Below are 19,398 nucleotides of genomic sequence, written 5' to 3' on the forward strand. Positions count from 1 at the left end.
TGTTGTAGAGAATACTTTCATCAAAGTTTTATTAAAATATATTATGCATTTTTGTCCTCTATGAGTGAAAAGTTAACTGTCCACTGTGGACATCAACTGGGTGTCAACTGGGAATGATAGCATTAGGTGATATATGTTATATGTATTATCTAAATACTTGCAGTACATTCGCATATCTATTCATTGCATGCACATGTGTGTGTGTGTGTGTGTGTGTGTGTGTGTGTGTGTGTGTGTGTGTGTGTGTGTGTGTGTGTGTGTGTGTGTGTGTGTGTGCTTGTGTGTCTGATCACAGATATACCAGAGAATTACCTGTTTCTACTAAAAAGAGCATTTACTATTGTAAATGTATTTGCTATTGTAAATGCAAATAATATTGTAAATAAATATTTCTTAAAAATCAATTGGTTATGTTTCATCTTTGCTCATTTATACAAATATCTAATCAGCCAATTACAAGTGTTGTTTGGAGGTAATAAAAAGCTTACAATTTTTTAAATAATTAATGTATGAAAGAGCTAGAACTTTAAACAGGTTTAAATGGATTTATTCTAAATTGCACTAGAACAATATATGAACATTACTTCTGTTTAAGTATTGTACTGAAAATGGCAACATTTACGTGAATTCGAAAGTGCTAATAGTTCTGCTCTTTCAGGACCATGGACAGCGGCAGTTATTATGCACGCAGCCTCTTTTATAAGACTTGCTCTGACTATATTTAAGTCTGCCACATCTGTCCTGGAGTCATTTATAATAAATATGTAATGTGAAAGAAAGAAAGAAAGAAAGAAAGAAAGAAAGAAAGAAAGAAAGAAAGAAAGAAAGAAAGAAAGAAAGAAAGAAAGAAAGAAAGAAAGAAAGAAAGAAAGAAAGAAAGAAAGAAAGAAAGAAAGAAAGAAAGAAAGAAAGAAAGAAAAAGAAATGTACACAGCAACCAGTAGGCTAGTTGTAGTCAAAGAAATAGCATTGTGTTGGGGCACTGTTATAGGGAGTAACATTAGTAACATTTAGATCTAATTTTTCATTTAGGACACTTTAGGTAATTTACGATAATTACAGTCATGTAGCTATAATAGATATAATGCACGTTGAAGTAACGCCCAGGAACCTCCTCGGTATTTGTTGCATAAAGAAAAATCGATTCATACTCAGTATGTACAGGCTAAAATCTCCCTTTATCATCCATCCTCTTCTCCCTCAGAGATACTTTACCCTGGTCATTGAAGGCCACTCTAATGCTTCGATGAAACCCCGAGAAAGACTAAATAAAGCGATGAAAATCCTAGTTCGATAAGCGCTATAGGAAATTGTCTTGGAATGAAAATCTTCTTTTCTAAAGATCTACGAACATGCAGGAAATTTTAAAAATTGCCAGTATGATAAATGAAGTATGACTCAATGACATTCCAAACACATAACCAGTTATATTATGCCGTCCTTACCCTGTTTTAATTCTTTGGCGTTTTTGGTCTTTCTCCGCATTTTTGATTTTTCATCGTTTATTTATGTACTTTCTGCTGGATTTCCACTGGAGAAGGATATACACTGCGTAAGCATGCCATTTGTAATCCAAAGCTCCAGACACATTACACTTACAGCCACACTACAACTTCAGGCGCCCTACCGCCTTCACATGCAAAGGCTACACCACTTAGCCGTCTTAGTTATTGTTTTATAGGGACGGTCCAACCGCGAGGATTGTCACCACATTGGACCGTTAGTACAGGTGCCCGGATTTTGCTTCCTTGCACATTAAGTTACATTACATTAAAACAGTAGAGTCCACTACAAGAATGTCCGAAGAGAGCTCAGCAAGATCGGTCGAAGGCGCATGTGTGATGTTTGTACATGCAGTCGGTAGACACTGCCCACCACTGTGTCGCGCTCCCCCATCTTGCATGTGGAACGTCTAGTGCCGGACGGAGTTGCACCAGGGTTCGCGGCACTGCGGGGGAAAATCAGCGACAATGGATTGCTAATACCGTTTCTGTTTTTCCTTTTATCCATCTGACGTCATCCTCGATGTCTCTCAATAGTTTTTAACTAAACAAAATGAGGATTTTTTGTAATCAGATTTTACTGATATTTACTTGCACTTGGGGACTCATTATGGGTGCTTTTCCAAGCAGCGTTCAAATTGGTAAGTACAGGAATGCATATTTAAACCAAAACCCAAGGCTGTGCGGCAAGTGCCATAAACTGCGTTTTATTTCTTTATTTATTTTGTTCTATCCAGTTTCTTTTTCAAATGATAACGTGTAGGATGTGAATAAGACTTGAATAAGCGTGCGATCTTCGCGTTTGAGTCACACATGCTATAAAAGCCCAAGCAGGTTATAGTGCTCGTTTTTCGTTTGTTTGTTTGTTTGTTTGTTTTTATAAATATAAAAGTGTTTTGTAATCTGTATCTTTCATTCATTTCCTGTCATGAAGTCCTCTGTGTTAACGCTCGGCATTGGTCGCCGTTAGAGCGCCACTACTGCAGTGGTTCTTACGGCACTAACAGGATGCTCTGCGTGTATGGAGTGATCAGAACAAGAATATGAATACAATGAAAGTTTTTGTTTTGTTAACTCAGTTTCCTGGTGTAGCAAATTTGCCTAGCTTTAAATTCATAAAACGACTTAGATATGAATTCACGTGGTCCGCTCTTCTTCGTCGTTTGAAAGTGCCTTAATTTATTCCAGTGCTGCATCACACTGTGTCTGTATGTCAGTTTTCGACACCCCCCCCCCCCCCCCCCCCAAAAAAAAAGTCACATTTGATCCTATCTCCGTTGGGATGAAAAATGCTAGGTTCTAGGATTTACGACGTGCTTTTATATTTCAGCTTAACGTCACAAATGCGTGGCTGTGTTAGTCCCTTGAAAGAACTGCTCACTACATTATGTACTTTTATCAGTTGGGCTGGTTGTGATTTTTATATATTTTTTACCATTTTTAGTGTTTTGCTTATGTTTTCAATTTTTCATTTTTTAATTTTCTAATTATTTTTTTAGTTATCTCCATGAAAGACATGATCAAATTACAGTCCTCTTATTTGGCACATTGACAAAGAGTGTAATCCCACCCACCCCCCCCCCTCTCTCTGCAGGTGGGCTGTTCATCAGAAACACAGACCAGGAGTACACTGCCTTCCGTTTGGCCATATTTCTGCACAACACAAGCCCAAATGCGACGGAGGCTCCCTTCAACCTGGTGCCCCACGTGGACAACATTGAGACTGCCAACAGCTTTGCCGTGACCAATGCCTGTGAGTCCGGCCTGGGACTGCTTACCAAATGCTTGCATTCATGCTGCTTAATTAGCCATAGGAGGAAATGGCACTGGGGGAGGGGGAAGAGGGGGGTTGGTTTCATATGAGCTGCTATTAGGGTTCCTGTGTACCACTAATAGACACTGGTGTGAGCGCTACATAACTAAAGCTCAGAACGAGAGGCATAGCTACACCTGAGAGGAATGGAACGAACATGGCAGCCACCCTGCACTGATACAGGGTACTCCTTGCCCAGCCAGTATTTGTCTCTCTCTGGGAGATCTATCCTCAGGCTCTCTACTGACACAAATACAGACTAAGTGCATTCATTCCCAGTGACACTACAGTGTGTGTGTGTGTGTGTGTGTGTGTGTGTGTGTATACGCACCCATCCCCCCAGTACAAAAGGACATGCTCTTTTTTTTTTCTCTTTCTCTCTTCCAGGGTGTTCATTGTGTGTATGAATATAGTATAGTATGAATATATGAATAGTATACATTTATATACTATGAATGATACAGCCTCATGTGAGCTCACACTGACACACATTTCTACTGTCCAATCTATTTATTTTTTCAACTTTACTCTGTAATTAGCCTAATTTCTCTGCCAATAAAGCAGCGTAGGTCTGTCACAGTCTGTTTGTAAAGTAATCCTGGTATAGCTTATCTATATGTGGCCTACAGTTTGGTGTGAAAATAAGGAGGGGGCCATGAGAGTACCACAGTGGGTGCTGTGCTTTGCCCAGGGGTCAGTCTGGGCCAGCGAGGGCCTTCTCCTCGCTGCTGCCACAGCACAGCCCCCTCCACCAACCTCTCCAATGTTGAGGCTTTTGTCGCTTCCTATCAGGCTCATGCTAAGGTAAGGTCAGCACAGAGCCAGAGCTGCAACCAGCACATCACATCAGCCAGCCACCTCTTTTCCTGGGCCCATGCCTCTGCCTGTCCCAGCTCATGGGACTCTGGTCTTCACTCCCTTAGCCATCTTATGAGGAGCTTGGTCTCCCCTTTTTTTCTTGTGTGTCTTGTATTTTAATATGCCTGGTTGTTGTGTGTCTACTATGTCCATACTTGGAATGGACTTGTGAGTTGGTGCCAGTACAATAGGCAACATAATTCATCTAAACAAGACCTTTTTGCATGCAAGTTTTTCAAGGCTCTTTATATTAGTGCTAATACTAAATGAATGCCTGTTCTGTATATGAACTTGCATTATGTTTTATAATATACCATGACCATCTGATGTGTCATCATTCTTTGCATCATCAGCATCATTAATGATTTGTATGTTAGCATAATGAGAAAAATTTATGGTGGCATTTCTTCCCTGCTGCTGTTTTCCCACTTCCAGCACTGCACCTTTAATCCACCACCACAATGTGTGCTTAATGTTCATTGACCTGGAGATAGCATGTCTTCTGTGAAATAAATGAAAGATTTGTGAGAAATTATGTGGCACTTTTAATTTGCTCATCAGATTAAGCACACAGTGTGGTATCAGTAACTCACACCAGCCTGATAAGTGCTGGTGTCATTACTGTGTATGAACAATTGGTTTCGGCTAAGAAGATTAGCCACTCAGTGAATTACTCTTCATTTTGGGGCCTATGTAAATCACAGTGGAGGAACAGTGGCTTTTGACCCATGCATGCATAATATTCCAGCAGCCCAGTGTCCCACGCTCTGCCTTGTTTTCCTTTGCTCCTTCTTTCTTCTTCTGGGTGGAGCTTTGCTTGCTGTTTGTTGCACCAGGGCTTTCACTCCTTTTTTTTGGAGCTGTAGCTGCTAAGGAGGGATAGGCAGAGGACAGATTATTCTCTCCCAATGATCTTTTCACCTTTTACAATTGGTTCCCCTGTTTTCTGTTATTTCACACCATTGGTAGCTAAATTGGGCAGAGAATGATGCAAATTTGTGATATAGTGGGTATGAGGGAAGTCTTAGCTGCACTGTAGCAGGATTTCTATGACCTTTGTGGGAAATTCTGTTTAGCTTTTTTTGCAAGCTGCATGCAGATACAGCAGAACAGTTGTGGTTTTAGCCCTTCCCCGTATAATTGTGTTATTGCTGAATCAAGTTTCTCTCCTACTGTGCTGTCAGTTCCTGTGATAGCATCGCCACACATACCTATCCCATAAGCTACTAAGCAGAGCTCAAGCTTGTCTATTGTGGCATGGAAGAGTTCAACTCTACACATTGCTTGGAAAGCTCAACTGGAGTGCAAGAACACGATTCTTTCACAATCAAGGGCAAAAATGTTTTGTTTTGAGAACCCAAGCTTGAAGGATAAAGACCTGGTGGAGGGTGAGTTGGGAAAGTTACATATATTTATATATAAGAGGCACCAGATTATATATGAAAAGAAGATGTTTTTTTTCATTATATAAACTGGCTCCTCCTATTAATAATTCAGAAACACTCTGCTTGCACAGCTGATGAAGGACCTCTGTCCCAAACATCCTGTTTCTCTGGAAACTGTGTATTTTACTACAATTTTGAATATCTCTACATCTCTTACTACAGTACACTGCAGTTAATCACCTGGAATCTTATATATACCAGCAGCTACTGTTCATGAATGCAAATATCTGCCATGTAATGCCATTGCATTTAGGCATGTAGACATGGTCAAGATGACTTGCATAAATTCAAACTGAGCATCCCAATGGGGAAGAAAGGTGATTTAGGTGATTGTCAGTGTAGCATGGTTGTTGGTTCTAGATGGGCTTGTCTGAGTATTTCAGAAACTGCTAATCTACTGGGATTTTCACATACAACCAACTCTAGTGTTTACAGAGAATGGTGCGAAAAGTGGCAGTTCTCTGGGCAAAATAATTTGGTCAGTATGGACCAAAATTGTCGCCACAGGAACCATGATGGCAGGAGAGGGGAATCGTGACAAAGATGAGACCACATGCCTTTATAAGGATCTGCATGTGGTACAGAGACCACATGCCTTTTTAAAGATCTTCCACTAATCTGATACAGATGAGACAAAAACATGCATGTCAAAAGTGAGTTAAATGTCAAATAATAACAGTGGTACTGTAGCCTGTAACCACTCTAGATGTACTACATGTAAATTTATTAACACAGCCAATTAAATAATAAGGATCAGTTGTTATCGCCCATTCCTTCTCATGTATTACTGCAACAGTTGTCTATTGTATTTTTTTGCAAGAGATATAATCAGCATTACATTAGAGAAACCAAGAGAAGGCTTCCTGATCATTTTGTTGAACACCATTAGACCATCACAATTAGGGATTTGTGGTTTCCAGTGGCAAAGCATTTTAATGCTTATGGAAATTGCATTAATGACATAACTGTTCACATTACTGGTTGTTGCCATGGCAGCAATGAAGCTAGGAAATTTAAAAGAAAGGAACTGATCTACACTTTCTGAACTTTAGAAACCTATGGAATGAATGTTCTGATTTGTCTGCTTTTTTAAATATGAACTGAATCCATCCGTTATAATTTCAGAAGCACTTTGCACAGTGATGAAGGACCTTTGTCCAAAATGTCATGTTGATCTGGAAAGCTTCTTTATTTCACTGCAATTTTGGCCATTTCTACATCTTTTTCTTTTACTATTGTACAATACAGTTACTCCCTGGAATCTTTTTCAGATTCAGATTTTTCTTAAGCTCTTCATCCATGTTCCTAATGTTGCTATCACTTGGGAATATCTCTCTCTCTCTCTCTCTCTCTCTCTCTCTCTCTCTCTCTCTCTCTCTCTATATATATATATATATATATATATATATATATATATATATATATATATATATATATATATATATAATTCTATCCTTCTCTGCCAGTGTCTTGTTTCATTTCTTGATGAGGAGATTCTTCTTGTTCTGTCCACACTGAAGACTTTAACAAAAAGAACTGGCTTGTGTGTGTGTTTCTATGCATGTGGCTGAAGCCATGATGTTCCCTGTGTTGCAGAGCCACTCACAGAAGGCTTTCATTTCCATGTGCTTTGGAAACCAGACTCAGAGTGGAACTCTGAGCCATTAGGGACCATCTGTGAACAGAGCTCAACCCTGTTTCCACTTGACTCTTCCCTCCATGGTTAATACCATGGCACACTACCTCTCTCAACCTGTCCCTCTCAAGCTTTCATTATTGGGGATGATGTTTGCATAAGTTGGCTGCAGGTTCTTAATCAATAGTGACCTCCTGCAACTGTCTGCAGTGGTGAGCAGTGTGGAGCTGAGAAGTCTCTGGTCACCTGATGCTAGCTCGTGGAGACAAGAGATGTATGGTGTGGAAGGGAGAGGAAAGCTTGGAGAATTACAAGGTTAATGGGTTTCCTGCTTAAAATCCCAGCTTTGATTTATAGGTTCCTATCTTTATTTGACTGTATTAAAATTTACACTGCTGTGAGAACAGAAACATATACTAACAGTTTATCTTTTTGTGGGTACAAGATATTTAATTTTTAAAATACATTTATGCCATAATTTGGTGGCTTGTTGCAGCTTCTCTTGTCAGTGTGTGTGCTGGTGTCTGCATGTATGCTTTCTTCTTTTCACACTCTGCTAAACCATTTCCTGTCCTGCCTTGGGAGTCAGGGCTTAGAAAAAGCCTTTAAGTGGGTGGGATTCACGTCCTGACTGGGGCTCTCCAGTGACTGTGCCCCAGCAGGTCTGGCCTGCAGTTTGAAGGAGCACGAATCAGATCTTACCTCATTATCAGGCTACTTGCTCCAGCAGAGCCCAAATGAAGCTTTATGTGAAAACCAGGACTCAAGGTCCAGGTTTAGGCAGATGGTATATTGATGTAGTAGTTGTCGTGGAACATGCATACACCCCCCCCCCCCCCCCCCCACACACACACACACAAATGGTAATTGGCCAGTGTTCTCTTCATAGTCATGGTTTTTATTTGAGACTTATGTATTGGCTGTTTATTTTCCCTCTCCTCTGTGCAGTTGTTTATCAAAACAGTTATTAAAAGCCCTTGGATGTCCTTCAGAGTTTTCACCATAAATCCTATAGCGTCATGTATCATAGAAAATATCTATGAATTCTATTCATTATGCTCCATCGTGGCTATCTTTATGTCTGGACAGGCTTCTCTACTGATTAGTGACTTTATACTTTGCCTCAAAGCAGTTGCTTCACTGAGCAGTAGCTACCATCGCAGCCAAGCAGACTCCATCCATTCAAACCTTCTGAACCTTTTTCAAAGTGCCACTCCAGGCCTTTGGGATGCTTACCCATGGCACGGTCCCCTATTCTTTAAACAGCACTCAAAGAACATGGCAGGGGTTGACGTGATGGATTGCCTCAGTCCTACATACATGGATGGCGAGCAGGAAGCAGACAGTCAGGCAGAAACGGTGATACTGGGGACACTAGCTGCCTGTCAGGCTTCCTCTGGCAGGTCCTATGTTTACCTCTTTTTATCATCTGCCTGCAGATCTTACTGTTTCTACAAGTAAGAACTAGACATGTGGTCCCCCTCTATGGATATGTGCACTGCACAGATATGGATGTAAGAAAGGAAAGGTAGATGTGTGTGGAGATGTTGTTTAAATATGTACCAGGGGACTAGGCTTTATCTGTAGAGAAGGAAGTATTGTACTTCATTTTGGTGATACTAACTCTCCCAACAGCCAATCATTCAAATTAAATGTGATTTTCATGAGATCAAATAAGTCCTCAAATGTTGCAAAATTATGTTTGAACCATATAACTAATTAATAATTGGATCTAGCATGAGGAGCCAGTTTCTTTGTATAGAGCATTCTTTTATATTATATAAAGATGACTTTAGATAAGCTGGAGAGGGTTTCCACATCATATATTCCCTGTTTGATACCATATTTTATAAAGTAACTGTAATCATTATTCCCAGTACACTGACCTCCAAGAAAATCAAGGACAATACCCAGACATCACAGAAAATAAGAAAATGACAAAAATATAATGTGTGAGGTTACTAAATCAAATTTTGTTGATGTTGTTGTTGTTGATGATCTCGGCACATCTGCAGTGCTCTTCTAAAATGGTCCCAGGTCCCACCCCAGCATGTATCAATGCAAACCCCTTCTAATATATGAGTCAGTTGCTCCTGTTTAAAGTGTCTGATAGACTGACCTGCAGAGAGCCGGATGAAAAGCTTAGAATGAAGGGATGGGAATGTCAGGAAAACCTGACACAGGAGAGAGCCGAATAAACACTCTTTGGTGAGGGATAGCATAGCTAACTAGGTGAGACAGGTATATTGCCATGGCTTTGTTTAGAAATGTTTCCCTGTGTTTCTCAAGGTGCATTCTGAAGGTATTTTCTTTGTAAACTTGCTTGTAATGTGCTGCCATCACAGAACAGTCAAAGAGTATGACTGGCCTTTCATTCCAGGTGCTCATACAGTACCTGAAGTTATTTTTTCATTATGATCTTATCACATCATGGGCAACAATACAAGTGATATAAGAAATAGCAAGCACAAATGCTTTTTTCATAAATGCAGATGATGTCTTTGTCAGTTGATGATTGTGGCATGAGGAGTGATTGTGGAAATGTAGGAGGTAAAAAAAAAACAGTTCTGGGTTCTGCACCAGAATGGCAGAGCTAAAGGACTAAGTATAACTTTCAGAGAGGTAGAATTGTAAAAAAAAAAAAAAAAAAAAAAAAAAAAGAAAGAAAAAGAAAAAGAAAAAAAAAGAAGATTTGGGAATGTATAGAAAGCTGCCTAGGAAGGATGAATTTATGTACAGTCTTTCTTCCATAAGTTACTGAAGAACACCATTGTCTGACATCTAATTTGTGTTTTATTTTGTTTTTTTCAAATGTTTTGCTGATAATTTGCTAGAGGGGCGTGTTAAATAACTGGCTACAGTGAATATGGGTGGGAGTGTTGTCAGTAAATTGTTGCTGAATAATATTGTATTGTTGTAGAGCTTTGAGCCAGGCATATTCTCCAACATACTTCCTAAGAGCAATTATCTCAGACCTTGCTGCAAAAAATCACTAGAAGTGTGACTTTATATTTCACCATTTTAAATCACTAATATTTTTGGCTAGCTAAAATTATTCCTTGAATATTTTTCAAGTTCTGTTAAAAAAACTTTATAAACAAGTGCAAGCTGTTTTTCATTTACCCATTCTAATGATTCTGTTTGTAGAGTAATCATTTGGTCAAACATTATATGATTTGTATGGGGTATAGGTTTTGTAAATCAATGCAATTAAAAGTTAATCTGTAAGATTTCTGCTCAATATTATAAGAAAAAAAGTGTAAATATTTCTGGAAGCTAATTTTAGTTTCTCCCATTTCACAGTACGTGCCTCAGAATTCTTTTCCTCTAGCTTTGTAAATCCCCCAACCCCCCACCCAACATCACCTTTAAATTCCCTGGAGCCAAGCTGGAGGCAGGGGTGCTGGAGGCAGCCTTGCATGAACTCCTGATTGCTATATGCTTAATTAGTCTACATCAAACACACTTCAATATCCACCCCATCCATCTTTCCATCTCTCTCCCATCTCTTTATCTCCCATCTCTTACTATTCTAATTTCTTTTGGTTCCTTTTTCTTTTTGGCAGTGTCACCTTGCTCTTTCTCTCCCCATTATGATTAAAGATATGAGGATGCGCTTTGCACACTTTGCTAAAACATTTTATGGAAAGTTACAGAAGCAAAGAGGCTATTCTAGTAAAGTGCTTTTAATTGAAAGAGAGAAAAAAAGGACACAGAGGGCTGGAATGTCATCAGTGAGCTTTAGTAAGAGATGTAGGTGTTCACAGATCCAGATGTGCTCTTTGTTATTCTTACAGTTTTACTTATTTAACTTTGGCCATATTAATATGCATTTGATACACATCCAATATTAACGGGCCATTTATAAAATGATGCTTTCACATGTTGCATCTCTCATGATATACAGTATACCTATAAGGAAAGCAAGTATCCAAGATATAGTAAGGTTCAATTATGAGAGGTTTTATTTTTAAGACAAGCAAGCTATGAATGTATTTCAGAGGCCACAATTTCTGGGTGTGATTCAGAGAAGCTGTGGGGTTCAGACAGTTTCCAGAGCATGGTGCTTTTCTCAAGGTCTTTCCAATCCAGGGTCAAAACAGAAAGGCTGAGTGCAGGAGGTTTTCAGAGATTAGACTGAGGAAAAGGTCTGGAAGGGAAGCACAGGTCAGTATACAAGGTGGCTGGCAGGCAGGCACGCAGGAAAAACGCTTGGTATGCAACATTAGGTTGGCAATACTTTGAAAAGAGGCAGGGGAAGATAGCTGCATAAGAAGCGGAATATTATGGGTGGGGAATGACAAAAATTAAGAACACATGGCTTGTGAAAACTCAGGTTAACTTGATCACTGTTAGGATTTTTCAGTTGACTTTTTCAGTGAGCAAAGAAATGTTCAAGGTTTTCATTTTGTAGTGAATCATATTGTTTTTTTGTATCACATTAGAAGGTATTGATTAATTACTTAAATTGTTGGTGCTGTGATTGAATTATAGAGAAAAGCTCTCTGTTTTTCCTTACTGGCTAGATGGCATATGGCCAGCAATCAAAGTCATCACACAAAAATTTCAGACTCGGTGTGGTTACAAGAGGCTCTGTAGACCCGAGGAGATGGTTTAATGCTGTGTCACCTCTTATACAAAGCATCCAGTTGCATTTCATGCACAATTATTATCACTGCATGCCATTTTAGAGTTCAGAAGAGACCATTTTAAAATATGGACACCAAATTTCATCATCCAGCTATCATTATTTACAAACTTACCTTATGAGCTTAGCTTTTTCCTAAGCACTCTCTTTAAATGCTTTCTATTCAGCCTCTCTCTACTATATTTATAGCTAGGCATTTTTGTAAGGTTAGAAAAACCAGTGATGCTTCTCCATTCAGTGCATGACTGAAAGGGTTTTCATAAGAACAATTCTGTATGAATCAGTTTGCAACAGCAAAGCTATACTCACACTCATCCTGTAAGTGTACAGTTAGAGACAATAGCCGATCTGTTCGCATGATAAATTTGTGTGATCAAACACAAGTTAGTAACATATGTGTGACTAAACAATTGACTCTTTTTTACCATTGTAAATGTGAGTAAATAATCTATGTATATAATATAGTGCATATACACCTAAAGAAGACTTGGACCAAAGTTTTGTAGTAATCGTGTACTTTGAATGAATTTTAATATTAAACAGAATTCTGTTAGTAGGTCATGTTTTCCAAAGTGCATTTTTTTGCCCTCAGTGTTTGAAAGGAGAGTATACTTTTACAAAACCACTTTTTTAATTGCAGAAAAGCCACCTTGTGTGAGTGGAATGGTCCTCGCTGCCCGCTCTCCATTTCCCCCAGTATGTTGCTAACATCAGACTCTGAGACACAGACCTTGATTACAAAGGATCTGTTTGTCTCTCGTATTTGGGCAAAAACTACAGCAGTCAGAGGATTTGGTTGCCACAAATAGTGAAATGGTCGATTTAGCAGGTCTTTCTTTGGGGCTCAGTGTTTGAGCTCAAGGGGTGCTGCTTATGCTTTCTGGTAGTTGGAATGGATGCATAAACACACACATATACCTGTGCATAAACACATGCAAATGCATGGGTGACCTCAAACAATCACATGCTTTGGTGTCAAATGCTTTTGCACCAGGCTTAGTATTACTAAGTTTGTGTCACTGTATAACTTGCTTGCTGTATAAAGCACTGTTGTAAACTATTTCTAGTTATACAACCATAATTATTCCATCAACTGAGGTTTTAACGTTTATTCAAAGTGATCTGTATTGTCCCATTTTTCAATTCCTGTGCTTGACCATGTTAGGAAAAAAGTTGCTGTACCAACATTACTGCTACAAAACACACTATTTAAAAGCCAGTTTTGAAGATGTTGGAGTTATTAATCTAAACGCATGTTATTCAGTAAATTTCTAGGAATTATTCAGTAGTTCTAGAGAAGCTAATTTAAAAAGTGTAGTTATGTGCTTCTAGAACTGCCCATGGTTCCTGGGAGTTTAAGAGGTGGCTGGCGTGGCTGACAAAATTTGACAAAAAGAAACAAGCTGGCTATAGTCCATAAATGTGAAATGTGTATAGGTGCAGGGTACGCATTAAAATGGATTGTGAGCATTCACAGACAGCAAAATTTTATCTACAATTAGATCTGTGTCTGCAAGGTCAGTTCATTAAATCTCAAATTCCTTCCCATCAGTAGAGCAAGTTAGTGAAGGAAGTCAAGTGTTTGAATGCAGCTTCTGGCCTGCAATGTCATCTTTATGTTTCCTTTACCATAACTTGGTAATAATGAGATGCTATTATTAGCTTCAACCAGAGGTTTCTCTGCTTAGACAGGCCCATAGGGATCCACTGTACTGGATCTTCAAATAGCTGCTTTTCGTGGGTATGGGAGTAATTGTATGCAATTTTCAATACATTTCAGTGCATACTCATATCTCACTGTGTTTTATGTTTTTCAAAATTAAATAATATTTAATATTACTTAAACTATACTATCCCAAACAATATGATGCAATTACTAATGCACTTAACATGAGAAATCTTGCTGAGATATGTGTTTATACATATTTATATATTCCGACAAAACATATTTGATCTTGACCATCCATCTTTAGTGCATTAGTTGACAGTACTGTCTCATAATGGTGGGAGCTGGGGAACAGCTGCTGTGAAAGGCCTGTATGCCACAACCATGCAGGACTTACGACACAAGGCACACTTTCAATTATATGGGCCGTAGGCAGAGCGCCAGGCCGTGCAGAGATGGGTGCTTTCCAATTACACGGCAGGCTCGGCTACAGTGTGAATGGAGTTAGCAGAGAGGAGCCAGGAATATAGCTGCAACCAAAACACACACAGACATACAGACTCCTGGTTTCATGCAACATGCAAGCTAGCATGCAGGGGGGCCATGACAGACTCATAAAACCTGCTTTTTCTAGATGTGCCCAGTAACAAGAATATATTCCCTTGTCTGTCCCTTATCTCCATTTTCTCTCTCTCCCCTAGTCTCTTTTTTATCTCTTTATCATGTTCTTTTTCTATAGCTACCACTTTCTTGGACCTAATCCCCATTCTATTTCATTTACTCTCTTTTATACACTCATTCTCTTCTTCTCTATTTCTCTCTTTTCTGTCTCCACATAATGGCACGGAGGTGTTTCACTAAATGAGGCATAGATGATGCTTACAGAATAGATGCATAGATGAGGCATAGATGATGCTTAAAGAACTTTTAGAAGTTTCTGAGAAAATATATGTGGTGGATATGGTCTTTGTAGCCACAGGAAAAAAAAATTAAAACTTACCTCCTGAGACATGTTTATCAAAAACAGAAAATGATTTTCTACGATAATGTTTATCATGGTTTAACCTGGAGTGGCTGCAAAGGTGTAAGGGAGCATTCAACAGTATCCAACAGTAACCAGGAATCATGGCCCTGGCCTTTCATTTTGAAATCTAGTGGTAGGCCTTTTCCCAAGACCCTTCCCATTACTGCTAGTTTAAGAGGACACACAGACATGGCCGTGTGAAGATAGTTTTCCCCTCTATTTCAGCTTTCACTGCCCTTCACCCTCAGGTTATGGCTGTCAGTCAGAGCCTCCTTAATGCACATTTGTGCTCACCCCACTGCCCTCTGGGTTACATTCTTCTGACAGTTTGCTGTATAATTCACTATCATCTTCCTGCTTTTACAAAATGACTGCAGCGTGAACAACAGTTATTATATGGGAGGAAGGTACAACTGTTTTTTATGTGACCAAATCTTCAACTTAAGTGATGCAGAGATGAAGATGAAAGATGAAAACGTTATCACTGTGGATTAGCCTACCTGTTAATTTCAGTTGCAACCATTCTACAGTACATAAAACCTCAAAGTCTGGCATCATTGTGCCAGAGCTTAGTGGCAAGCTAGACTGACAGGACCCTTAAAAGCCTTGTGACTAAATACAGCCTGATGAATTTATTAGAAAATCAACAATATAGTACTGCTAATTATTATTTCTTAGAGATTCGAAAAAAAATGATGCTCTTACAAAGGAATAGTGTGACGTAGATAGCATGAGAAGGTGAAGTATATTAAAATGCAGTGGCGTAGGTTTCATTTCAACTTTGGGGGATAATGCACACACCACCCAACTTAACACATTATATGGGTAGTGTGAGCAAGAATTATTATGGGCACATCACCTCATCATCACCTCTAAATCTACACCTATGTTAAATTGCCTCATTTGGCCAGATTCCACTGCTGTTATTTGATTTGTTTATTTTTACTAATTTATTTATTTTTGGCACCTTGGCCTCAGATTTAGCTATGCATTCAGACCCCTTCTACCTCACATTTTTAGATTACTTTTAGATCACACTTTCTAGATTATTAATCTGAGAAGCGAAACATCAAAAACATGCCCATCAGAAATATTTACCAAGCTATTTTAAATTCTTCTTACTAAATGCTGGAAAATAATTTTCAAATCAAAAGCAGTTTTGTGTACTCCAATTACTTTTATTCCCCCTCAGCTTATTGTTAGACTCCTGGATATTATAGCCCCTTACGATTGTCCAGTAGAATGTAATTTGCTTGTAGAAAATGTTGTAGAAAATTATTAGCTAATAACTCATTCTCTTACTTCCAGGTAAATAGCAGCAATGTAGTTGTCATAAACAATGATTTTGACTAGTTACAGATTGTACTCATTGCATGTTATCACCTTTAAGAAATATTCAGTGAAACGTCGAATGAGTTTGCATTCATTCCCAGGTGATGCTGAAATAGCAATGTATTGAATTTATGCCACTAGGATAAAGGCCAGTATTTCACAGTTTCAGGACAGATCACCTAAGTGTCTAAATTACAGTATTAGAAAATATAGTATAGTATATAGTATAGTATAATTACGAATGATAATAACAAGTTTCAAGTAATTCTAGGCCAATGATCTAAACATTAGTTAGCTATAGCTAATTACCATAGCTGACTACATAAGATAGTATAGAAGGTAGAAGTAATGTTAAGCTTACTTCAAAAGATGTATTATCTATAGAAATCCCTTCTCACATTTAGAGGTCTTGAAATGTTCTGAAACTGTAAAATCATGCACAGAATAATTTGTAAGGGCAGACAAAAACTGGTGACTGTCAATTTCCTCTTTAATAACTGGTGCTAGGTTTAATTCATGACAAGTCAGGCATTATACAATTTTAATGCATGACTGCAGAGGCAAAGACCCACCTGATGCAAATGGATTTCAAATGAAAAGCAATTTTGTTTTCTTCAGTTAGTGCTATTCCCCACTCAGCAGTATTGTTAGACTCATGGATATTATAGCCCTACAAGGTTGTCCAGAAAGATCTCATTTACCAGTATGTTGTAGAGACACATTAAGGTTATAGGTTATCTCTAATTTAAGACGTGTTTTTATTTCTATGCACAACAATAATAATAAGTGTGTGCATTTGTGTATGTCTGTATGTGTGTATCTTTTCAAATTTTGCTTGCATGTGGGACAATTACATGAACAAACCCCTTCATTTAGAGGTAAACAGTGTACATTGTTCCCATGGAGATAAGGTCATTTATTTAGACTTGTAAATGAAGCAGCATGCTAATTTGATGACTAAGTTATACTTTTAGGCATTTTATGTGCCCTTGGCCAATATATCAGTACATCTGTGGAGCTGTTTTAGAGCAAAAATCTTTTGTGTTAATCTTCAATACTTTTTTTCTTCTGCTATGTCATTTTGTATAACTGAAACCCTGAGTCCTAAGGTTATGGTAATGTGGTGTGCAAATTTGGCCTCTTTTTATCCCTGACTAACAGGAGTCTCTCCAGGCTGCACCTAATCGAGGTTTATTTTTAGACCTGAATATGCAATTTAGATGGAGAAATGGCCATTCGGAATGGTTTTGTGAAATAACTTTTTTATCATTAGGCCCAGCAAAATTAGCTTGAGCAGGAATGGCTGCTTTGCTGTGGGCTGTGTACAGAGAAACACCGGGGGTTGCATTAACTCAGCAGAGCTCCAGTAAAGGCTTACACAAACTCTTTGCCCTGTATAAAGCCCGGGTATTAGGGGGTGTTTGTGGGAACAGGCCAGTGGTACAGAGAGACATAAATTCCGGGCCCAAGCAATGTCGATAATGCTTGTTACAGTCTATAATGAGGTCACAGGCACACTGTCTGGCCCCGATAGAGATTTATAGAGACTCTGACTCACTGGAGCTCTCTATGTCTGAGTCCACCACATATAGTCCTGCTGGATGCAGGAACACACACTATACTGAGGGGATTGTCGTGGAATCAGTGTGTCGAACCACAGCATTGATGACTTCTGCTATGCTACATTGCCTCACTCTGAGCTCTGTGTGCACCACTCACTCTTCAGGTGAGGTTCCTCCCTAATCTGCATCAGAGCCTCGCCTGGGCTGTGAGATCTCTGTTCGGCAACAAGGCTGTACAGTGTGAGTGGGCTAGCCAGTCATGTTGATGCCAACCACCTACATATAATGCAATACAAACATGAATGTTAATTCAGGGAACAAGGAACAAATACCCTATGAGAGTCTTAATAATTTCTCAGTATGACAGTCAGCCTAATGTTTCTAAAGAAAGATTCCATCTTGTTCTATAGCCCTGGGGACACATATTGTTACATTGGCTTCATTGCTCATTCGGTGCCAGAATAGTCAATTCAAAGGTTCCATAGTGTGTCAGTTCAAAAGTACTATACTGTATCAATTCAGGTGCCATATTATATTAATTTAGTGGTGCCATGTGGTATTTTTGTGAAGCAAGCACTGAACCACTAGTTTGTGTAAATTCAGCCTTGAACAAACTGTGACAGAGGTTATAGAAGGCAGTGTTCTTTGTAAATGCTACAGTTAAAGGAAGAAGAGATGTAGACAGGACTTTGGAGAAGATGCACTTCCTCATACAAAGCAGCAGGAAGAAACACACCCAGTTATTCAGCCAGGGGCCACACCTGTCAGCATGTGCTGAAGTCAATCAGAATAGTGCCTCACTTTTACAAGTGCGCACACATACCACATGCATGCATATGGGCAATTATACACTGCACACATATGAAGACATATGGGATGTGATCCCTTTTTAAGGCTTACAAAAGAGTAAGGTTTAAGGTTTGGAGAGAATAAAGGGTTAATGTTTGGAGAAGTATAGTGAAAAAAAGGTATTAATATAAAGAAATAAAATAAAGGTTTGAAGAAGTATAATGAAATAAATGTATCACAGCATCTGCTTTGAGGCTGTTGTGTTTATTAAGTCATTTGATTGGCCTAAATTGATACCTCAGACACATTTGATGTGCTCTTTTAACTTACACTCATGGTTTCAAGCCTGAGAGATATTGCATGAGAATGTTCCAGGCTTTTTGTTATTCTGATTTACTAACAAAAATAACACTTCTATTTCCTACTGAGATACTAATGAGTATAGAGTTGATTATAGGCTCAGAGTAATAATGTAAAGAATGATGAGAGCATTCAGTGTTTGTACGCAGAATTAAACATGATCCCTGTTTAGACTAAAGACTACTTATCAGCACATACATTGCAGGTACTTTCTACTGGAGAAATTCCTGCTCATACAGAGGTACAAATATACATATTTGAACAAAGATTTCTTCCTGTTTAAAAGATCTGTGGTATGACATTGGGTGAGTGACAGGAATTAATCCCCAGATGCTTTAAAAGGGAGAGCTCAGTGCAGACTTAAAGGACTCACTTTGAGATATAGTGATAATGGACAGAGGAGGGCTCACTCTGAGATATGGTAATAATGGATAGAGGGGAGGGCTCGCTCTGAGATATGGTGATAATGGTTAGGGATTGGAACAGATGCAGCCAAGTTTGTCTTCCATATTTTCATTCTGTCCTACTTTTTGAGAAAAATATGTCAGATTTGATGAAGTAGCCAGCTTCTGATTCAGTCAGACTTTTTTATTTCTAGTATTTAATAGATTGGAATGCTTTTACCACCAAGACACAAAGAGATTTTTAGAAGATCACCTCATTCCTTAACATATTAAGTTATCTCTGTTCACTCTGTGATGTCATTGTTTCAGGGGATCAGTGTCAGTGCTGTAACTGCTCCAGTCAGTACAGTCGGTCTGGT

General features: G+C 38.8%; 1 protein-coding gene across 12 annotated transcripts in view; it reads left to right on the forward strand.

Annotated features, from left to right (window-relative positions):
- Nucleotides 1–1,488: 1,488 nt before the first annotated feature.
- Nucleotides 1,489–19,398, forward strand: part of gria4b (glutamate receptor, ionotropic, AMPA 4b) — a 63,528-nt gene continuing 45,618 nt past the window's right edge. For 3 of the 12 annotated variants that reach the window (XM_035527162.2, XM_081719225.1, XM_035527161.2), the window contains exons 1-2: nucleotides 1,489–2,143; nucleotides 3,097–3,255. In XM_035527162.2, the coding sequence (XP_035383055.1) occupies nucleotides 2,056–2,143; nucleotides 3,097–3,255 (247 nt within the window). In that variant the 5' untranslated portion in view covers nucleotides 1,489–2,055. The remainder of the gene's footprint in view (nucleotides 2,144–3,096; nucleotides 3,256–19,398) is intronic. The other 9 variants (XR_014124891.1, XM_081719226.1, XM_081719227.1 and 6 more) reach the window with 5 other exon arrangements.

Source organism: Electrophorus electricus, chromosome 8 (assembly GCF_041902795.1).
Source record: "Electrophorus electricus isolate QZ-2024a chromosome 8, ASM4190279v1, whole genome shotgun sequence".
NCBI lineage: Eukaryota > Metazoa > Chordata > Actinopteri > Gymnotiformes > Gymnotidae > Electrophorus > Electrophorus electricus.